We start from the raw sequence: 21,959 nt of genomic DNA on the forward strand, positions 1-21,959 counted from the left end.
CGGTCCGTCGTGGTGAAGAGGGAGCTGAGTGTAAAAGCGAAGCTCTCAATTTACTGGTCGATCTACGTCCCTACCCTCACCTATGGCCACGAGCTGTGGGTAGTGACTGAAAGAACGAGATCGCGGATACAAGCGGCGGAAATGAGCTTCCTCCGAAGGGTGGCTGGCTTCTCCCTTAGAGATAGGGTGAGAAGTTCAGCCATCCGGGAGGGGCTCAGAGTAGAGCCGCTGCTGCTCCACATCGAAAGGAGCCAGCTGAGGTGGTTCAGGCATCTGACAAGGATGCCTCCTGGGCGCCTCCTGGGGTTGGTGTTCCGGGCATGTCCCACCGGGAGGAGGCCCCAGGGCAGACCCAGGACACACTGGAGAGATTATATCTCTCGGCTGGCCTCGGAACGCCTTGGTGTTCCCCCGGATTAGCTGGAGGAGGTGGCTGGGGAGAGGGAGGTCTGGGCTTCTCTGCTTAGGCTGCTGCCCCCACGACCTGGCCTCGGATAAAGCGGAAGAAGATGGATGGATGGATATACATATATATATAATAAAATGCTGTTAGTCAAAATTTACTGTATCTTGCTTTTTATTTCCTTCACCAACATGCTCTCGGCCCTCTGTTCACATACAACTCAGTTCTAAAGAGTTTGTTTCTCCACCCGAAGACATTTTAAATCCTGGCCGGCACAGCAGCTCCAAAAAGTCTGGAGGCCCACAGATTACAGCTGAAGTCTGTAATAACTGAATTATTTCCATGGTTAAGAAAAATACCATCACAACATCTATCTAGCAAGATGTAAACCACTAGTGTTTATTGCTGATTGCTGATTGTGTGACTGCTGTGTGAAAATGTAGAAGTGTGCAGGACTCTCTACTCAGCCAAATGCTGCAAAACTGACTGATCAGTGCTTCACGGTGCAAATGGATATAATGACCCTAAGCATCTTGCAAAATAGCCCAAGAGTTTCTCAAAGCAAAAAAAGGGATATTATCACATATGGCCAAGTCAGTCACCTGATCATATTCCAAAAGAGCATGCTGTTTAGTTATTAAATACAAAACTGAATAAAAGAAATCCCCATAAACAAGCAGCAACTGAAGCGAGCTGCCGTAAAGGCCTGACAGAGTATAGCAAGAGAGCAAACACAACATTTGGTGCTGTCCATAGCTTCTAGACTTCAGAGACTCATTTCTTGCAAGCATTAAAAAATAATACTTATATCTAAAATTATGTTAGCTTGTCTGATAACCTTTGAGCCTCTGAAAATGTTGTGGCTGATGGCTGTTATTCAGAAAAAAGTTAATGCAAAAATTTTTTGTTCAAATCCTTTAATTAAAGATGAAACTCCATTCTTCAACCACAGTTTGTAAACTCCTCTGTGGTGGTGTGTTATTGTACAAATAGTTATCGTCCTAACTGGCTACACTGAAACTAGGTTTGGCAAAATAGTTTAAAAAATGACATAAAAGCTCAAAATTTTGAGTTACTTCCATAAAACGAGTTTTTGCTCAATCAATGGCTCAAATTTGGAGTCTACACCTAAAAAATGTATTCAGTGCTAGCAGTGAAAACATCATAACTACATGATGTATATAAATCATGTAGTTATGTATCTATAGATCATGTATCTATAGAGCTCACCAATGAGGGGAGTGAGGTGGTACATTCGACAGGCACATGCTCGGTTTACGCTGTTCTTCATTCAGGGTGTCATGGATTTGTCTGGTTTACCATGCCCCGGCAAGCTGTGAGGAAGAAATCCAATCAATTGTGCTTGAAGAATGAAGTCTGCTCAATGGTGTTGAGGTATTGATCTTTCTTAGGGGTAAACATTAGGTTGCCTGTCTGGATATTTAACACAGTTGCATTGTCCATGAGCTGACAAAAGTGAAGCACGGCGAGCAACATCCAAAGAAAAAAAGTGAAGTGAGTTCCAAAAAAACCCAAAAAAAGTAAACCCTGACAAAGAATGATGAAAGGAGCTGCATAAACTGAAAATGTTAGTCAGTGATATCACCAACTAAAAACCTAAATAAACAGTAAAAAAATAGAGAGAAGTAAAAAGGGAAACAATGCTGGAAAACAGAATCTCTGAACAAAGCCGTTCAGCTGCCACACACGCCTCAGCCTCCGTGTCAGCGTGATTAAAGCATCCACATCGCTCATGAGTATAATATGAATAATAAACATCTAGAATAAGTGAGGAAGAGATTGGTGGGAAGGAGGGAGAGACTGCAAGCAATTTGTGGAGAAGCATTTATCCAGTCCTTCTGCATGGCAAGATAATCTCCTCCCATTACTGCAGCACAAAGCAGTGCAGGTTTTCCATTAAGTATATAACCACATCCTCCCTAGCCTCTCACCCAGCCATTAGCGCTGAGATTAAGTAAACCTCTATTTACATACTTCAGCACTAGCATATGGTGAAATTTTTAACATTTGACCACAGCACAGGCTAAGAAACAGCATAAATCTTCTGATAGAGATCAAAAGAACTGCTCACCGTTCCCTACACTTGCCCTTGCAAATGTGTGCAGACAGACTGCCAGACTATCTTAAGTTCCCGAGTAACTTTGCTACTTTTTGCAAAAAGCAAAGCCACATTAATGGCATGGCTGCTAAAGTCAAACTAAAATAAAAAGTCTCCCGTGACACAGCTGTGTTTCAGCGTTTCCTAGCATTCCCTACTTTCGGCTCCAAAAGCCAAAACCATATCGCTCACAGGACTAGAAAAAAAAAAGAATTTTTTTCTTCATTTCATCATAATAAAAGGAGTTCAGTGGCTTTGTCTCACTGGGCCTTTAATAGGTGGAAACAACCTCAGCAATCTTCTACTCTATATTTTTTGCCACCTTACTTCAACCAGTGTTGACCTGAAATATAAAAATGCTGTTTCAGTCGTGTTTGTTTGTGTTTGAGGCAGGGGCGATTTTAGCCCATTTTTGGGGTTGCTTCAGCACCCCCAAAATGAATCAAAGCACCCCCAAAGATTTCTTCCTTTTTTTGACAATATTTGCTGTTTGTGTGACACACTACTAAAAATATAAAAAGCATTCAGTACTTGGTTGAGACTTAAGATTTTAACAACAAAAGTATACATAACCCCTCCCCCCTCCCAAAATGGTTTGTTCCAGCTCGCCTCTCCCCAACTCTGGCTCTAGCGCGGTTGCTGCCAGAGCGATAGTGGCTGAGACGCAGCAGAGCGGAGGTGGAAGTGCCGGGCTTAAAACAGGACATATTAGCTACATTTAACCTTCAGTTACTCTTTATATAGTTAGGTAGGAGTCAGACCATGTTTCTTTTTAGCTGAAAAGCATTACACCCAGGTAACCTGCAGTGTTGAAAACGTGTTTTCCCACGATGTTTGCTACCCTATAATCCGCCCTGCTCTGTAGTAAAATCAGCGACATTTGGCCGTCGTGTTGCTCCCATTGAAATTTATATAACCTATTTAAAATCTAAAACTCAACAGCCTGCTGTTGATACCACTGTCCTGTTTGAAATGGATACTAACTAGCAAACTGACTGAATGCCCATTAACCTTATAACTCCTGTTGTGTGTGTGTGTGTGTGTGTGTGTGTGCAGAGAGACAGCCAGGTTCATAATGGATATAAGGAAGTTTTTTCAAAAAAAGGAGCCAAATTCAGGTAAAAGTGTAAAATCAAATGATCCGTCAATCAAGAATAATGTTGGATCAGCATTTCAATGTGTATATCTTTTATTAGATGTTCATGTGGTTTGGTTATTTGCCTTTTGGTTGAAAGTACACTGAGAGAGGACTTTTTGTTAGTGATCTAAATAGTTTTTTTTCATATTAATGCAAATTTTCATCTAATTGAATACAATCTGTTTGTGTATGATTGTCAGTCCAAAGAGGGAGAGAGGAAAGAGGGGAATGTGAGGAGAAAGTACAAGGTCAGGAAGAACCAGGTAAGAAAACAGACAGGGAACAGTGACAGGCAAAACAGAAACTGTTAAACTGACAAAAAAAAAAAAAAAAAAGATTTTATTCATACAATCTGGAAGTTGTGTTCTCTCTATATTAAAGCTGCTATACAGAATCTGCTAAACAAACTGGGTTGAAACATTTTTGACCCTCTTTATCAACATTCCAACATAACATTATAATTGATCGGGGAGATTAAAATTCATGATATATTTTTATGTGGTTCAGCCACAACTCTACTGAAACCTCAGCCAGTAATAGGTAGGCCAACTTTTGGACCATCTAGTTGTCTGTATGTCTGCTGCATTACATACATCACATTTGCACACTATCAGAAAGTGCCAAACAGCCCTGGTGGAGTGAGGAGCTGTAAAGAGAAGCAGATGCTCTGTTTATATTCTAAAAATGTTTTAAGCTTGTTTCAAAATACTGCATCTTTAAATGTTTTCCAAAAGCACACATACACTTATCAGTGTTTCTCAAACTTTTTACAGTGTGTACCACCTGATAAAAATGTTAAGCTCTCCCAAGTACCACTATGAAAGCATGAAAGTCATAAATCTTACAACACAAAATTATTATTATTAAATTAGTAAAATTAGTATCTGCAGTAAAGCTTTTTTCATACATTGTATACATTCTACCACAGGCAAAGTTGCCTCAATTTTTATAGTTTTTTATTAATATTTTGTAATAATTTATTTGTAATAACTTATTCTGTTTTGGGAGTGTTTTTTATCTGTATTATATTATACATACACATTAAAAGTGAATCTCTGTCCAAAAAATGCACTCAGTTTACTTTTTACTCACTGTGAGCATCATTCATTATTCTCCCCCAGTAATTAAGATTAGGATATGTATCAAGGCTCGCAAAATTTCAAAATCTCTGGTAGCCCTTCGGGCAGGCATTCTTCAGTTTTTGGTAGCCCAAAATAAATTTAAGTAGCCCGAATAAAAAAGAAAGCAATTTTTTTTATGTTTTGTTTCCATTACAATATTATACATTAAAATATAATATTGTAATAGAAACAAAAAAATTGTTAAAATAAAAATCACAACAACTGTATAAAAATTACAATCATCAACTCAAATACTTGGTTCTAATTGAACAGAAATTTCTATGAACTTGTAAGAACTATGTAGAACATGAATCGGTCTGTGTCAGATCCTGAATCTGAAATTTCCACTGAAGTCACGGGTAAGAAGTAAGTGGAACCAAGATCTAGGCTATTTGCTTTTTGAAGTTTGCAAAGACTGCTAAATTTTGCCAGTGGTAGTTCACTCTTTGCAACATAGTACGCTGTTCTAAACAGATTTTTCTTGTTCTTGTTGTGCTTGGTTTATTTTTAGTATGTTTTTTGCAATTGCTGTTTGTTCTGGGAAAGATACTGCAGACTGGGCAATAATGCATTTCTTGCATTTCTCATGGGTTCTGATGGGGTCTTTCTTAAAATTACTGGTCCCAGTAACAAAGATGCTTGTCGACTCAGAAATCAAATGAAACTCACAACACACCTGGCAGAACATCATGTTATTTAGCTTGTCATATTCCAGCCACAGAAATTCTTTTGTCCATGAAACCAAAAAAGCTGCGCTTTCTTTTTGCCTCATAGTCTGATTTGTCTTAACTTTTCCGTTTTGTGGTAAGCTTTTCTTTGGCTGCCCCTTCTTCACCCTGACCTGTCTTATTTGGCTGAGCAGAACTAAAATACCAGCGTAAATCCTGCTGCTTTTACACACGTACTTACATAACGGTCAGTGATTCTTTGCGCACTCAACCTCTCACATGTTTAAGCTTGCTGCGAGAGATTTCACTTGTCGCGTTTGAATAGTAAGCTAATGAGTGATAAGACGAAGTCAGAGGAATTGGTGCGCAATTAATCGTCACTCACCAATCAGTGCTGCTGCTCTCTACACACCTTTCGCGCGATCGCAAAATGAAAGTGAAAGCAAAACACAAGCGCAAATTCAAACGCGATTTCAATATGTCACATATTGACAGTGGCTCATCGATGCCAATGACATAATTACTCAGCTACATTGGCGAAAGAACGCAAAAGCATAGACATATATTTTCCTTCCTACGATAGCCCGACAGGCAGGGCTGAGTTAGATTTTGGTAGCCCGACTGGAGAAATCGCTAGCCCCTGGACGTCGGGCTAGCGATTTTGCGAGCCCTGTGTATATATATTTTTTTAATTCTAATCCATTCTTCTTTTGCAGCATTTAAATAACCTTTATCAGATTTGATGGTTTTGTTACAGACTTTTCAAAAAAGTGTTTTGCTTTTCTTTCACAAATGTGGGGATTAAATAGTGTTAAAATGTACAAAACAGTGATGTCATGTTTTGTGACGAGGACCCAGGCACAGAGAAACTTGATGAATTTAAGAATCTCATGATTTAATAAAGAAATTTGCAGACTTGCACAAAGATGTTAAAATTATGATGACTGATAACAGAGACGAAGACAACAGACGATGAGGACAGGGAGAAACAGGGGTTTAAATGCACCAAGGAGACAGTTATAGAGCTCTCGGGACAACTGGAGATATTTAAGGATGCAGGAACTGACAGAGACAGGGAAGAAGTCTCATTGTGACCTGTAAAGTTTATCTTGCCTGGCTGGGCAGCTCTCTGGGTGCTTAGCACCCCCAAAGCTCTGATCCTAGAATCGCCCCTGGTTTGAGGGACGTGACTGCTAATATAACATATATCCTTCACCTAAACACACATTAGGCTATGTTATTTTTCAGGGCAAACAAAGTGTTTGTATTTGTGTGTGCGAGTGCGTAACCAGTTTTGAAATATGCTTTCAACTCGCGTTTGGAGCCAGCCTCAAGTGGCCATTGGAGAAACTGCACCTTTCTGGCACTGGGAATAGAAAAGACTGGGAAAAGGAGTAAGGGGACATCAACAGTATCTTATATCAAGCAAAACACTTTATTTTCTTTCTTCATGTATACGTTAGCCAAAGACAGTTTTTCCTTCTTTGAAGTGTGGAACAGTGAGGCGCTGTATCAACATCTTATTAAGCAGCCGTCAGAGGATGTTTCCTGATGAGCGCATGATGTGCATGATGCAAATTTTCCTCCTGCGAGAAACAGTTTGAGTGGCATTTGAATTCCGCTCAAGAATTGTTAAGAGGCACTCATCGCATTTCAAATCAACGTCAATAACGGGGAACTGAATGAGTATAACAGACAGGTTGGCGGCTGCATTTTTTAACAGGTGGCTAGCTGCGGATGTTCCCCCAGGGTGGCAGTTGGTGTCACAGGTGGTGCTCGCGCTCCACATCACTCCGCTTCGAGGTAGGGGTGGGGGTGGAGTGATCGGTCGCATTGGAAGAGAGCGCTGCTCTGTCAAGGTACATTATTCTTCTCACTACATGCTAAATCCTGCATGCGGAGCTTCTAGTCTCACACGAGAAGCCGCTCCCCCGTCCTTGTTTTTCAGTCGCTCTCAGCCCTCCCTCCCTTCACTGATATGATCTACTACCAGGCTCAACCTCAACTCCTACGCCTTTCTCCTTCTCCATTTCTCCCTCTGAGGGTTTTTTCTTCTTTTTTGACACAGACAGATTCCATTAACCCTCTCTCTGATTTGTCCTTAACTTTGACAAGCAGGGTCACACACCCCTCAAAAAAGAAGGAAAAAAAAGACAGGTGTGGAATTTTTTTCCCGTCTACATTCACGCACAATGTCACCAAGCAAGTTTTCATTTTTCTAATGTTTTTTGACAGGCACAGCCAGCAACGCAAAAGAAAGAATGACCTCTGTCAAATTAAATGACAAACTGACAGAAGGATATTCCCTCAGGCTAAATGTGTCATTTCATTTTCCCCCCTTTGTTTATTTTATATGTGTCCCCTTGCTCTTTTGTAGTTTACGTGCACAATGCCCCCCCTGTGGCATTTAGCTTCGCTGTTGTTTCACTTTCGATTGACTGTTTTCATATAGCAACTTCCTGTGCAGTGTGGAGCCAGAGACATGCCGCTGGATCTGAAGCGTACAGAGTCGGGTTGCTCAGGAGCTTTGAGGTTACCTTATTTCTTGTTTTGTCTCTCATGAGATTGAATTACTCTCCTGCTGACGCTGATCTACAGCCTGCTGTTTCAACTCTGAAGCAAAGCTCAGCACAAACACAGCCACATTATTTGCCACTGACCCAATTAGATCCTGAATAGATACCATGATACACTCTTTCGCTGTCCTTGCCAGCTCCCTGATTTCTTAGTTTTATTCCACTGCTTTTGATGAATGACTTTGCTTTTTAGAAAAAATGACAACTCAGTGATTAATTGCATGTGGTCTTTCTCTCTTACACTGCCCCCCTCCTTTTTCTATTTCAATTTATGTTTCTGGCCCTAAAAAAAAAAAAAGAAAGCTATCTTTACCTGGGTTTGCCCCATCAGCATATTCCCATAAATAAAGCAGGGGGAGAGGTTGCGGTGGTTGCAGGGAGCGGTGAAGGGAAGTGTGGCCCAGAGGCAGAGCAGTGGGCATGTGTGAAATAGAGGGTTGAATAGACAGAGAGGGAAGGGGGAGAGACGAGCCAACTGCTTCAGATCAGGAGTGTGAAGGTGACTGCAGTGAAGAAGTCAGAAATGCGTTTTAAAGAGCAGGAAACAGAGAGAAAAGAAAAGAGGAGGGAATAAACACGAGCTAAAAAAAAGAATGAAACATTTCCACAGCAAAAACAGGAAATCCATGAGCACCTCCAGAACTCCAGGTCCTTTCATAATGGTCTTTTCTATCAAACAACAAATAGAGCGTGACTGCAACCATGAGCATCGGGGCAGCAGATGAAGGGGGAGAATGGGAGCGTATTGAGATAGCAGCGATTGCAGCGAGGTGTGCAGCCAGCGTCCCGTGGCAGGATGTCATGCTATGTTTAATGAGGCAACCGTGCAGGCAATTAGTCCCTGATAGGACATTATCAGTCAACAATAAGTGAATACTTCATTAAACACAAAACCCTCCAATAGCCTCTCTTCTTTAGCGTCTCACTTTTGCTCATTTGTTAACACACTCAGCTCAGATAACAACAATTTACAGCTGAATTCTTTCTTAATATTATTCTTAGTAATTTGCATCAGAAAAAACTAAATTTGGGAATAAAGAGTTAGAGAGGCAAAGTTGAGATGGTTTGGACGTTTGCAGATAGTGGACGTATTGGAGCTGCCGGGCAGGAGGAAAAGAAGACATCAGAGAAGATTTATGGATGCGGTGTAGTCGCTGTGAAAATCCCTAAAGCAAGTGGCAGAAAGAGGAAGAAAATACGATCTCAATAATGTGCCAAGTAAAAAAATAAATAATGGGGGTATTGTTCGGTGAGAAAATATTCAATGTGTTTTTCTTGCAACATCAGCTCCATTCCATACAGCAGTTCGCTCATCTGCATCATTTTGTACCTCGTGGCTGTTTGTTGCAGTGGGAATTGCACCTTCTGATGTATTCTGAGTATCCTTCACTCGCTTCAAAGCTGAGAGAAGTTCTGAGATGGTAGGTTGTGTTTGTAGTTTGCAGTTTTGGCTGAGCGATCAGTGGTAGCTTCAAACAACCCGAATCAAATTTATAACATGCGAAGAAGATGACCAAGTTTTGTTTTTGTTTTTATTTTAAAGTAATGCTATTCACTGGCTTCTTGATTTGACTTTTTGATCACTATTTTTTTTTCAAAGATCCTACAGTAATAGTGAGAAAACCCCAACAATCAAACGCCCCCCTATAAGCAAACACTTAGTGACAGTGGGAAGGAAAAACTCCCCTTTAATAGGAAGAAAGATAGGCAGAACCCGACTGAGGGAGGGGTGGCCATCTGATGCGACCGGTTGGGGATGAGGGGAGAGCTAGAGATAATAAGTAATGATTAAAAGCAGAGTGTTGAGTGTTGAACAAGGTGAGTGAGGAAGAAATACTCAGAGCATCATGGGAAGCCCACAGCAGCCTAGGATTACTGCAGCATAACTAAGGGAGCGTTTAACTGTCACCGAATCGAACTATAAGCTGTGGACAGTGTCTTAAATCTGAAGCACAATTTTCCCTTTTTGTTACAGTTAATCGACTTAACCAGTTTTAAGGAAGATGGTGAATTTGATTTTTCTACTGATTATGTCAACTGACTTGTTTGTTTCATTAACATTTTTTTCCAAAAGCTGGTCGAGTCCTCCAGATCCCTCTAAAAATAACAGCAAAATTAAAACATTTGTAGTGCAGTTGATGAGAGACATTTCTAAAAATTTTTGCACTAAAAGTTGATAACGTGAAAAATGGCCACATCGGTGTTTCACGCTGCACTAACGGCACCTCTGCCTTCATCCTAACCAAGTTAACAGAAAAAAAAGCCAATTCTATTTAAGTCAACAATTCAAAGGTCTACACTCCATTGGGAGCTGAGTGGACCATGAAATGCACATTATTGTGCTCACTTGTCTGTTTCTGTGAAGGTAAGGGGTAAAATAAGTTTCCACTTCTCCACAAAAAAAAAGCAAATCGCTAAATAAGGGCTTTGGTTGGATGCACTAAGCATATTTGAGCGTGGCGAGGGTCGCACAGGGAATAGGTTCTTCAATAGTTTCCCACTGCTGCGCTGCCTCAACGCGCAAAGAACAGGGGAATGAAGGGGGAGAGAGAGGAATGGAGAGAAAGCATAAAAATTAGATTATGCTTTACCTCCCGCTTTTGTTTTCCTTTGAGCACAAAAAAAGCCTTTTCTCCATTTGCAGGGAACACAAGGCTGTGGGATTAATGAAAAGTTGTTCTACCGGTAGTGTTTCGGTAAAATTACAACAAATTTTTCACTGAAGAGGCGAGGCATGGCTGTTTTGCATTTCTGCACATTTTGAAGTGAGGTGACATTTATGTGAGTCACGGTCGTGCAGCAGCTTTGTCCTGTGAAGTGAGACAAAGTTCACCAACTGACCGCTCCAGAGCAAAGCTAAATGCCAAGGAGAGGAAGAACAGAGTTCATCTGGAAAGTTTACACATCTGATGCCAGAGGCTTGAAATTGTGTCATTTATGTTCCCTTTCTCCTTTTTTCCCTCTTTGTGATAGTTAATATCATACACAGAAAGTTAAAGATGGTTCAGGTGAAATTTAAGGTGTACTTTCAGCAAAAACAACCAGTGTGTCTGAGCTACTTTGGCAGTCAATAAACTGCGTAGGGTTTAATAGGAGAGAGCCCCGGGGACCCGAAAGCCCATTAAATTCTGTGCCTGACTAACTAACAGCGCAAAAATCTGTGAAATCAGTTAGTTAGGAAATGAAAGGATGAAAAACAGGACTGTACGTGCTATCTACACACACACACACACACACACACACACACACACAGCATATACTCTATACACTAAGCTGCCAGTGCAGAGATATCTTCACAGCACTTCAAAAAGTGAATCCATTGTGATTATAGCGGCAGCTTTTAGCATCCCATGCATCGGCGCCTGAGCTCATTACTTCAAGCTTAAATTGATATCTACATTTTCTTCAACTGTCAGTTAATTAACCTCTCAAATCACACATTTTACCCCCAGTTCTTTCTCTAGCTGCTTAACAGCCTTATTCTTCACATTTACTGCTATATATACACACATACTATATATATATATATACTTGATTTAATTCATTAAAAGTAAACAGCAGCTGCAGTATTATGACACTCTGCGTCAAGAGAGTTTCAAAATTTCCACAGATAACATGTACAGCAGCTTGACGAGGTAAACGCTTATGTGCAAAGTTTAAGTTTCACTTGGGTTTTTAGCTCAGCCTCTCACCTTTGCTTTGAGGTTATACTCATAACAAATCAGAGTGTATCTGGACAGGTCAACAGACAGAGTGTACCTGTACTTACTTCCCTGTAAGACTGAACTAGATAAGCAGCATGAAATGGATGGATGGAAGTTTAATCTGAACTGACAGATTTTGACAGTGGAAGTTTGTGTATATTTTCTAACCAACTGACCCTTTTTTGACCAATGGCGCAGCAGCTGATCAATTTTTACAAGTTCTCATTAAATGAACCTATTTGTGAACCTGTTTGTGTTAGAGACAAAAATCTAATGAGTTTGGAAAGAAGAGGAGACTAGCTTTTGGAGGGTTATTATCATGCATCGTGCATAATGATAGCACAAAGCTACTGCTGTCTGAGCACAGACAGAAAAATCTGCTCAGTCTAGATCTTACCATTAATACTTCCCCTTACAATAACACCTCAACCAATTAGAGAGAGAAAATTCAAATTGTTCCTGAAAGATCAGAATTATTTTGTAATTTTAGAGCCAAAATGACAAAATAATTCTGCATGTTGCATGTATTAATAGCCAAATGATGAAAAGTGTTATTGCTGAAAGTCTGCACTTCAATCAAATATTAATTGTTAAATTTGAAAGGAGCTGTAGTGGTGTACAGAACTTGAAACTACATAAACTGTGTCTTTGTCCAGTAAATTATGAACAATTTAGATGTCAAGAATTATTCTGTCTATTGTCTTCAAACACTAGACAGAGCTCTCTGAACGTATTCCTTTTGTTTCATCTGTCAGTCTGTTGATGCCTGTTGTGCAATTCGTGACTTACACCTGCCGATAGAAGCACCGCTTTTTTGTGTTGTTATTCAGGCTCAGATTGTTTCTTTCTCCTGGACATTGATATGGACCCTGTGCATGGATGTGATGCTGTGAAATATATATAGAGAGGGACAGAACAGAACAGACTGGTTGATCTTTGCATCTTGAATCTAAAGTTTTTCTCACCAAACTGCATGGAAATGAAATATAAACTGATCAAAACACAGAAAATGGCAAATCTGCAGGAATACAATGTCACTGCCCTTTTTGTTCTTGAGAACAGAGGCGACCGGTTAGATCTATCTATCTAATCCAGACATATTTAGCCAGATAATCACCTTTCATTATATAATCCTCAGGTTAGCTAAGACTGTACACATGCCCTTCATCCACATCTGCTATCCAAGACAAACAAGAAGAACAATCAAGGTAAGTAGAAGGAAGAAATAATATCATATTCTTTTCTTCTAGCTTCTTTTGCTGTTTTTATATATAATAATAATTTATAGTTAAGTCTTCAATAATTCAGAACGACGACCACTGGCTGTAGTTCATTTGTAGGGAGCAGGCATACTGCTCACACTGGCTAATGAAACTGACAAGCATTTCCTCTCTGCTTTGTAATATTTGATTATATGGATCCTGAGCTTTGCTGTACAAGCCAACAGATGGCCAGGCCTCTGTTTTCATTTGTTTTGGTTCACCATTTGTGCCCCTGTTGCTTGCTACAATGCAATTGCATCAGCTGACTTATTCAGAGCAGCTCGCTGTGTGATTATCAGGCTGGCCTCCAGAAAAACAGGCAGCGAGAGCTTGTAATTAGACTCGAATTATATACAAAGCAATGGGGAGAAATTCCCCAAATGACAGGGAAAACATGAAAACGTATCTCTTTCTCACCCTCTGTTATCCTGTCTGCACAGAGACCAAAGGCGACAGTCTCATTTTAGAGCCGTGACATGAAATCAGTGCTGGATAGGGGAGGAGGGACGTGAGGATGAGAAAGTGGTGGTGAAGTGTTAAGATGGGTGAAGATAAGATGGAGTGCCAGGCCTGATTGCATTTCTATCGGTTGTTTATGGATCAGACACGGACTGGTTTGGCTCCTCTGGGACCGACTTTCTTCCGACTGGACAGCAGGCGAACGGAAAGATAATGCGAAAAATAAAAGAAAACAAGGAGAGTACACAGGAAGGTGAAACCACGCCTGAACTCACAATCAATGTGTGTTTTTTGTGACTCTGATACTTTCTGTTATGCATGCCAGAAAGGTTCATTTTTGTTTCAATTTTCTTTTTAGTTAAGAAATACCTTGAAAACCACTCAAACAATTTCCCTAACTGTAGGCATAAATTTGGTTTTAATTTAATGTTCTTTAATAGTATTTTATGGGGAAATTTGAAGTTCTTGTCTAAAGCGCCCTGTGGCACACTAGCATCCTTGCTTGTACTTTGCTTCCTGCCCGATGTCACAACCTTAACCTCAGCATGACCCAGGATAGCTGGCTAAGAAATCCTCGTCCAAACAGTTCAGCGTTCAGTCTGGGTGTAAAGACTTCAATTTTTACAAAGGATATAAAAGAAGTGAGTGTAGCAGAGTTTCTTTAACTCTTCATCTTTGCTTGAAGCTGTTAGCTTAAGGCTACGTTAGCCACTAGCAGAACATACCCTAAGAGAAAACTTTATCTTTGATTCTGCTGCTCTGCTTTTGATCCTTTAAGAAAAATAATACAATGTTTAAGCGGTGTGGTGGTCTGCTTTTCCCAAATCAAAGGCTTTGGGAACTTTTAACTTGTCATAGTCTTTGTAGCCTAGATTATGTCAGATGTTAACAAGAATTCAACACGCTTCAAATATTTCCCCCAAATAAGAATATCTGCTACACTCATAAAAGAGAGACATAGCCAATACAACACCACTATATATCTGAAGTCTGGAGCATAAAGGCCACTGCAGTTTTTCAGACACAGAAGTAGCCATAAGTGCTAAATTGCTAGCTAAGGTGCAACTATAGACTTTATTTACTATAATCCACAGACAAGGATATTTAGTGCTAACATATTGATATAAATTAATAATAGATAATGGATGGTGAAAATGGTTTACTCACCCAAGACTAAAGAACAAATGTCTTGAATGGCTGTATGGCAACAGTAGAGGCTGTACAGACAGGCAGCAGCACCCATGAACACTTACTAAGTGAGGTCTGCAGCTCTTTAGACGTTGTTCTGGGTTCTTTTGTGATCTCTTGGATGAGTCATCAGTGGCTTTAGAAATGGCTTTGTAACCTTTCCAGGATGATAGATGTCACTGACATTGTTTCGCGTGTGTTCTTGAGTTTCTTTCAATCGTGGCATGGTGTGTTGCTTTTTGAGATATTTTAGCCGGCATCACTCTGTCAGTCAGGTTCTGTTTAACTGATTTTTTGATTCAGCAGAGTTGGCAATAATCAGGCCTGAGTGTCACTAGTAAAACTAAACTCAGCTTTCTAAAAAAATATGTGGTTAATGCCAGCTAGTTAATGTTGTAACAATCTCACACAGGGACAGATTTGGATAGCTTTTCTCCCTGAATAAGTGAAATTATCATTTAAAAACTGCATTTTATATTTAATCGGTTATCTTTCTCAAATATCAGAAGTTGTTTGATGATCTGAATCATCTTGGGCTACGTTCACACTGCAGGTCTTAATGCTCAATTCCGATTTTTTGATCAAATCCAATTTTTTTGACTGCTTGTTCACACTACAAATAAAATGCGACAGCAAACGCACTGTAGTGTGAACGCTCAAAGCGGCCCGCATGCGCAAAAGAAGACATCGCACACAACGCGCTCTGTTTAGCCCCAGAGCAAACAATATTGTTTGACTGATGGCCCTTAATATAAAGACTTTGGACTTTACGTTTCCCAATTTTTGCTTTAAGTTATTTTGTTATTTACATAATAATGTAGATAACCTAATAATTATCCTTATTGCTGTTTTAGAGGAGCGGTGCTTCAAAGGATAGTTGCAGATTTCTGTCAGAATCTGCAGATTATACAATACAAATAACATGCTCACGTTTCTCCAATGTTGTCTTCCCAACAGTTTCACTAACATCTACACTGGATGGCCAGGAAGCGTTCGCAATGTCTTCTCCGGCGCTGATAATTGGCGTGTGTCTGGTGTCAGTGACGTAAAAGACGGATTTAATGCAACATGACCGTTCAAACAGCAGTCGCTTTCTAAAACATCGGCTATGTATCGGATTCAGTACCACATACGAAAGTGACCCAGATCGGATTTGAAAATATCGGATTTGTGCCGTTCACACTGTCATACCATGATCGGATATGGGTTGCATAGGGTCAAAAAATCGGATTTGATGCGCTTTCGCCTGCAGTGTGAACGTAGCCTAAGTGGCATTAATAAGCAAAAAAACTAAGAAATCAGGAAGGGGGCAAATACTTTGTCCTAGCACTGTGTGTAGGTTTCGCAGGAGCGCCTAGAGTTCTCTGAAAACCTTCCTTTTCAGTATGTATGCACTCAATGTGGGTCACGTTTGCATGACATATACAATGTGTCTCAGCGTCCTTCACTCCAGTGGCTCTTGTGGAGTATATTTAGAATCCCTATTTAGTGTTTAACTCCTAACACCCCAGGCTGGTCCATTCGTCGTCTTCCACATCATTGCAGAACTCAAGTGCAGCTTGCTTTCCATTCTCAGCTGTGTTTGTTGTGTTGGTTTCGTCTAGTCCACCTGGCCCTCCATTTCATTACTTCAATTAGAATGATTAGGATCTAAAATTGCTTGTGTCGGCTCAGTGATTGACAGCAATTGGCCACTTAGGGAGGAGTGCTGCAGACACAAAGCGCTGCTCAATGGCTTGTGTAGTGAAACGGGTACAAGGTGTGCATGCGAGTGTGGCTGTGTTTGTTTACCCTGATGGGAGTTGTGCTCACTGAAGACGAGAGCAATTCTTTAGGCAAACAATGCGAGGCCATTACTATAGAAAGTCCAGATATCCTGCTTTCCCCACAAGTGCAGCGTGAATGTTTGGGAAAGCGGCAGAGACGCTGTGTATATGTGTGTGCTTGCATTATTGCAAGGTTTTGCAGACACTGCAAACTTTTTTCAGTATGCATGTAAATAAATGAACAATTCAGTGTATAGATAAAATAACTTCTGACCACTTCAATTCCAAAACTGTAACTGTGGGTGGACATTAAAAATTCCTCCCCCCTCCATTCGTACAGTTTAATATGCTTCAAGCGTGTTGCAATCAGGACGTATCGTAAGCACACTGATTGTGCGAAAGCATGACAGACAGGCAATCACTACTCAGTCATGGCACGTTTTGTTCCACCCAGCTGGAGCTGGGAATGTGGCTTGTTTTTTGCCGAGGTGCATTAAACGGTCCAACATAATTTAGACGGCTGGCTGGTCTTCGTGTCTCTTCTCATTACAGCCCTCGTGGTCTGGGGCCGCCTTAAGTAGTGACTGTTGGAGCAGATCTTGAGGGTCTGTCTTTGCAGCAGCTTCGTGGCGTGCGTGCTGGTGGAGTGAGGCGTTGGGTTTATGGCGCATCAGTGTCAAGTATGGCTGTTCATCATCAGGCGCTGATACTCAGAACTGCCGAGGCTCCTGACAGAACATTAATCTGTGTCTCAAATTGACAGCTATAAGTTTCTCCTCCTCCTCCCTCATGAGTTCTGCACATGCGACTGTCATACACTCTCTTTCCGTTCATTTTTCTGTTTGCCATCTTCTTCTGTTGCTGTACTGACATTTCCATCCACACTGTCCTTTGGTCCATGTTTTTTGTTCTGCTGTTTGGGTATATACGCTGTGATTGCATTCAAACTCAAACTGGTCCCTACCTATTTCAGCTGAGCCCCCACCCCTGCAAGTTTTGCTATTACTAACGTTTAAAACTGGGTTTGAGTGACTCCTCCTCCCTCTGGCTCAATATTTGAATTAAATAGATTTCTATAAATGTGATTAATGCTGTGATGCGGTGTGTAATATCCAGCCCTGTGCTCATTTTTGTTACAGCAACTTTAGCAGCTAAGACAGCCCTTTTAGCTTGTCTCTACCTTGCATTTGAAAAAGCCAGTTCATGAACACTTAAGTGTTTAATATGAGGTTTTGCTTGGTTGTTTGTTGCTTTGTGTGAGCCCAACAAGCCTTTTCTTCATTATTTTAGAAAGCTCTTTTTGAGCCTTTACCTTTACATTATGATATTTGTGTCTTTTCCCTCTCTTCCCTTTTGACATTTTCTTTTATCTTCCGGCCAGGATGTCTGTGAAAGGTGCAAAGGGAGGACCGGAAAGTAGACCATCCTCTGCCGCCAGGTCAGTGAAGAAAAAAGTCAAAATTAACAATTCAAGCTCAGTGTGAACCCTAAACCTTTCATTTGGAGCATTTCAATGGCGCATTCCTGTTGTTTTTGTCTCTTATGTAACAGTACATAAGCAAATTCAGTAGGAAAAGTAATTCTTGAGAGATTGTCTAGCTGATTTTAAACAGTTTTAACCCTCTCAGGCTCAAATTAAACCTTTTGTTGCTAATGCACAACCAAGTCCTGCAGTGGTACTTCTGAGTAAAAAAAAAAAATCAGTCAGTATTTATGTTTCTTTTTCTTTAAATAAATAATGGGACTCTAAGTTGATTAAGGCCTCTCTCTTTCCTAGCACATCTCCACGAGTGGGGAGGGCTGCAGCAGCTGGAAGATCACCCGTTGCAGGCAGATTTAAAAACAAGGCCCTTCAGCTCAGCCTCTCCAAGAAATTCTGGTTATTATCGTTCGTTGTTTCTAATCAACATTGATTGGGACAAGGGGAGTGGGACGTGTAGAGTTGTGCACCCAATTATGTGATACATCACCTGAAAAATAAAAATAAAATGTAGAGTTTCCAAGTTTCCAAGTTGCCCTCCTGGGAAACACTGCCTTTCTTCCTTTTTTCTGGTGATTGATGTTACCACTCATGTCGCCTGACTAGGCCCAAGCAGCTGATGCTGCACGAACAAGGGATGGAAAATATTACCTCAAAGGCACTTAAGTGTATTTGGTAAACTGCTGGAGGGGAAATTATAGACTTGGCTTTTATGATGATAGCTCTCAACAATTGGCGTGCAAATGCACTCTTCACAGCTCAAAGTCCCCCACACCCCAGGGGAAGGGCCCTGAGGAGCAGGGTAGTCGGCGTGGTAAAAGGAGCCTCAGCAACAGCTCAACAGTGGCCGCTGCCTACGTCGCCTACCTTAATAAACTTTTTGGACAGGTCAGTTCATGCATATACACATTAATATAAACAGAACCTGACACTCAATAGTGAAAAATAACCGTACTCATTCTGGAGTATGTTTACATTCAGGGGTAACAGCACATTTATATAAAGGGCAAATATAAAATAAACTGAGCAGGTGGTGTGGATTATTAAAAAGTGTAATGTACACAGTCCATATCAGCATGTCCTGGTGATGCTTTTATAGTAAAAATGCCTCTTCATTTAACAGTAACTGCACCTGAATACTGTATGTTTGTGTTTGAAGGGAAATCTCGTGGTGCAAACAGGAATAAAAGAGCAGGCACAGAGATGGAGACACAAAAGATCAAAATGGTTAGGACACCATCACTGAGTGCTTGGCGAGTGATTACTGGAAGTTGCTGCCAGTCGCTCGTGAAATTAGTTGCAAAAGAGGGTGCTGCACCAAAGACCTTATGATTGTTTTGATGACCAACTTTTCAAGTAGAGAAACTTGAAAACGTGTGACTCAAACTGGAACTGTTCTCCTTCACTGTAGTGAAGTTGTGTCCGGCCACTGAAATCATGGTCAGACACAACAAGTTTCAAAAGATGCAACTTTTACTTTGAAACACTCAGTTGGTGAGTGTCTGCATGTTGGTGTCTTCCATGCAAATTACAGGTGGCTCAGCAACTAAACCAATCTCAAAGAGCTTGTAGGTCCAGCATGGTAAACCTCACTGCAACTGCTTACACCTGGCGACAGCCCACAACTATTTGCCAACTGGTGTTGCCCATGGGACCACTCACCAGTCTCTAGATGTAGTGGTCTGTTGTTCAGCAATAGATTTCTCACTGGCTATTAGCAACCGGAGTTAGGGTGTTTTATCCAGTTTTTCTGCGCTGTGGATTTTACACAGTACAAAGTGAAGAGCACCAGAACCCAGCTGCATGACTATCAAGTTAGCCTTTATCTCTATATGGGGCAGACAGGACAGGTGGACAGATCATAAGTTGTTCAAGTCATGTGCTCACTTAAAAAGACCTTTTTGTATAATTCTGAAATGTACATTATTTTTTCAGTTTTTGGTAACTTTACCTTTATATCAATTCAAGCTATTCATTGGACTTGAACAACTTGAACTGCAATAAATAACTGGAAAAACTGGGCTGTTCTAAAACTTTTAACTGGTAGTATCTGTTGAAAACATGCAGTCATACTGTTTGTGCATGTGTATCTCATTTATTCCATGTTTGCTGTCATCATAGTTGTCTTTATCTTACTTTAGCAAGGCTAAATCTATTTTGGCATACGCTTAAATGACCTCTGACTGAATTTGTCATTTGTGGTGCTGATCAAACACTGTAATTGATTAATGTTATATTCTGCAACCTGAAATACATCGAAAGCAAAAGTTTGATTTTAGACACAAATGATGATACCCAGCCAGTAAGAGTTAATATTTTCTTCCACAATCTCCTCCTTTGTCATAGTAACTGCTCAACATGTACACCAGAGTGTGATATGTCCTTGCCTCATCTCCATCAGTCCAGCAGGTCTCAACTTCACAGTTTGAAAACCCCTGGAAATATCCAAAATCTTAAATAGTGGTTGTTTCCTAGCCCTCTAAAAGAGAAAAAATAGCCTTACTAGCATTTATTTATTTTAATAGCAATTATGCAATACAAGCATGTGCAGCAAAAATGCAAATGTGTCTCCTTTATGCTACACAAAACACAAACACAGAACCGTGATAAAGTGGAGGTTTGCACAGTGAGTCACAGCTGAATAAAAAAACATTAAATTTAAAGTTATGCAGCCGAGCAGGAAAATTGCCCTATTTATTTAGCTGATTGTGAGCACTAACAATCAGCTGTATGTATAAACACTGCTTGTGGCTGTTTGCAGTGATCCATAGCGATCCAAAAGCAAATGCTCTGTTTGTAAACCGGTAATTGTTAATGTGGAATAGGTCACATAACCATGGAAAATCAGTATCATTACCAACTGCTATTAATTCAAATATGAAATTGGGGCTGTGGGCTGTAATCCATGTCCTTTATGCCTTGGAAAAGAAAAAGGGGGGAAGCACTCCAATAATTTCACAAATGATTTAATGCCTGGACTCTGTGTCATCTTCCAGTAATGCTCTGCTTGGCTCGGGTTAAGAATTGGCTCTTTTCACGGCTGATACCATGATCCCAGGTCCCTGCAGGATGTTACAGAATATTTCAAAAAATTACAAATGGACATGAGCCAAGAAACGATGCACAAGCATCCTGATTTCGGTTGGAAATATTAGCTGATTTACACATGAAGCACTTAAAATCATAACATACAATGATTTGTTTTGAGGTATGCCGTGTTCAAGGCTCCTTGACAAATAGTAAAGTTCTTCTCATGTATTATATGAGGAAAAAGACAGGATTTATTTTATATAACGGAATCACTAAAACCTGATAAGCAGAGAGTCTATTATAATGTTGTTTTTACACAAGATTAGGACTGGTCAGATGTAACAATACTCAGCTATAGTCATTTTGGAGACACATGGTGGAATTAAAGACCACAAAGTACAGCCAATTCAACCCTTTGAAGATTCAATTTGAGTACAATTCTCAGTCATTTCAGGTATGTACAGAGTAATAATGGCAAGAGTCGGTTCATAATGTTCATGAATATAACTGTGGACATTACTAGTCAGTCTTCCTAATGAGCCAATATCCATGATGCATGAATAGATGACATTAGTGATTTGCCCAGGAGAGGATATCTAATTGTTCTGAGAAAAGTAAATGTTCCCTCGGCAGGATTATAGGCGGCATTAAATTTGTCGTGCAGCTGGTAGATTAGATGGGGAATGCAGGTGTTGCACATGTTTTCAAGTGTGAGAACAAAGTTGTCCTTTTCATTAAAAACTGTAACAGAGATGATCCTCCCACAACTGAAACTATAGTCACAGGGAAAATGTATTTGCCACGTCTTGATTTGTTGTATGTTTTGCATATTTGTCACACTTACATGTTTCAGATCATCCAAAACGTTTAATATTAGACAAAGATAAACCAACTAAATACAAAATGCAGTTTTTGTATGATGACACATCATTATATAATACAAGAAACTCAAAAGTCATTGAGATCTGTCAGTGAAGGAAAGGGTTACAAAGTTATTTCTAGTGTATCCCGGTGAGAGCAACAAAAGGAGAAAATTTAAAACAGC

The 21,959-nt window shown here is 40.3% G+C and overlaps 1 protein-coding gene and 2 long non-coding RNA genes across 6 annotated transcripts in view; 2 read left to right on the plus strand and 1 right to left on the minus strand.

Moving 5' to 3' along the window:
* The first annotated feature begins 2,907 nt into the window (after positions 1-2,907).
* LOC146516907 (uncharacterized) lies at positions 2,908-3,951 on the plus strand. Its single transcript, XR_014874376.1, has 2 exons — positions 2,908-3,640; positions 3,861-3,951. It is a non-coding gene; the product is annotated as an uncharacterized LOC146516907 (long non-coding RNA).
* Positions 3,861-6,687, minus strand: LOC146516908 (uncharacterized). Its single transcript, XR_014874374.1, has 2 exons — positions 5,722-6,687; positions 3,861-5,671 (listed from the first exon to the last, which is right to left on the minus strand). It is a non-coding gene; the product is annotated as an uncharacterized LOC146516908 (long non-coding RNA).
* A 6,152-nt stretch (positions 6,688-12,839) lies between these two features.
* cabp4 (calcium binding protein 4) overlaps positions 12,840-21,959 on the plus strand; it is a 34,348-nt gene continuing 25,228 nt past the window's right edge. For 3 of the 4 annotated variants that reach the window (XR_014874373.1, XM_085161665.1, XM_085161666.1), the window contains exons 1-4: positions 12,842-12,937; positions 17,786-17,842; positions 18,182-18,283; positions 18,643-18,772. Coding sequence is in view for 3 of the 4 variants with exons in the window: in XM_085161665.1 (XP_085017791.1) it covers positions 17,787-17,842; positions 18,182-18,283; positions 18,643-18,772 (288 nt within the window). In the remaining variant the exon portion in view is untranslated. Of the gene's footprint in view, positions 12,938-17,785; positions 17,843-18,181; positions 18,284-18,642; positions 18,773-21,959 lie in introns of all 4 variants that reach the window. The other variant, XM_085161667.1, reaches the window with a different exon arrangement.

The sequence above is a fragment of the Neolamprologus multifasciatus genome, chromosome 6 (genome assembly GCF_963576455.1).
Source record: "Neolamprologus multifasciatus chromosome 6, fNeoMul1.2, whole genome shotgun sequence".
Classification (NCBI taxonomy): Eukaryota; Metazoa; Chordata; class Actinopteri; order Cichliformes; family Cichlidae; genus Neolamprologus; species Neolamprologus multifasciatus.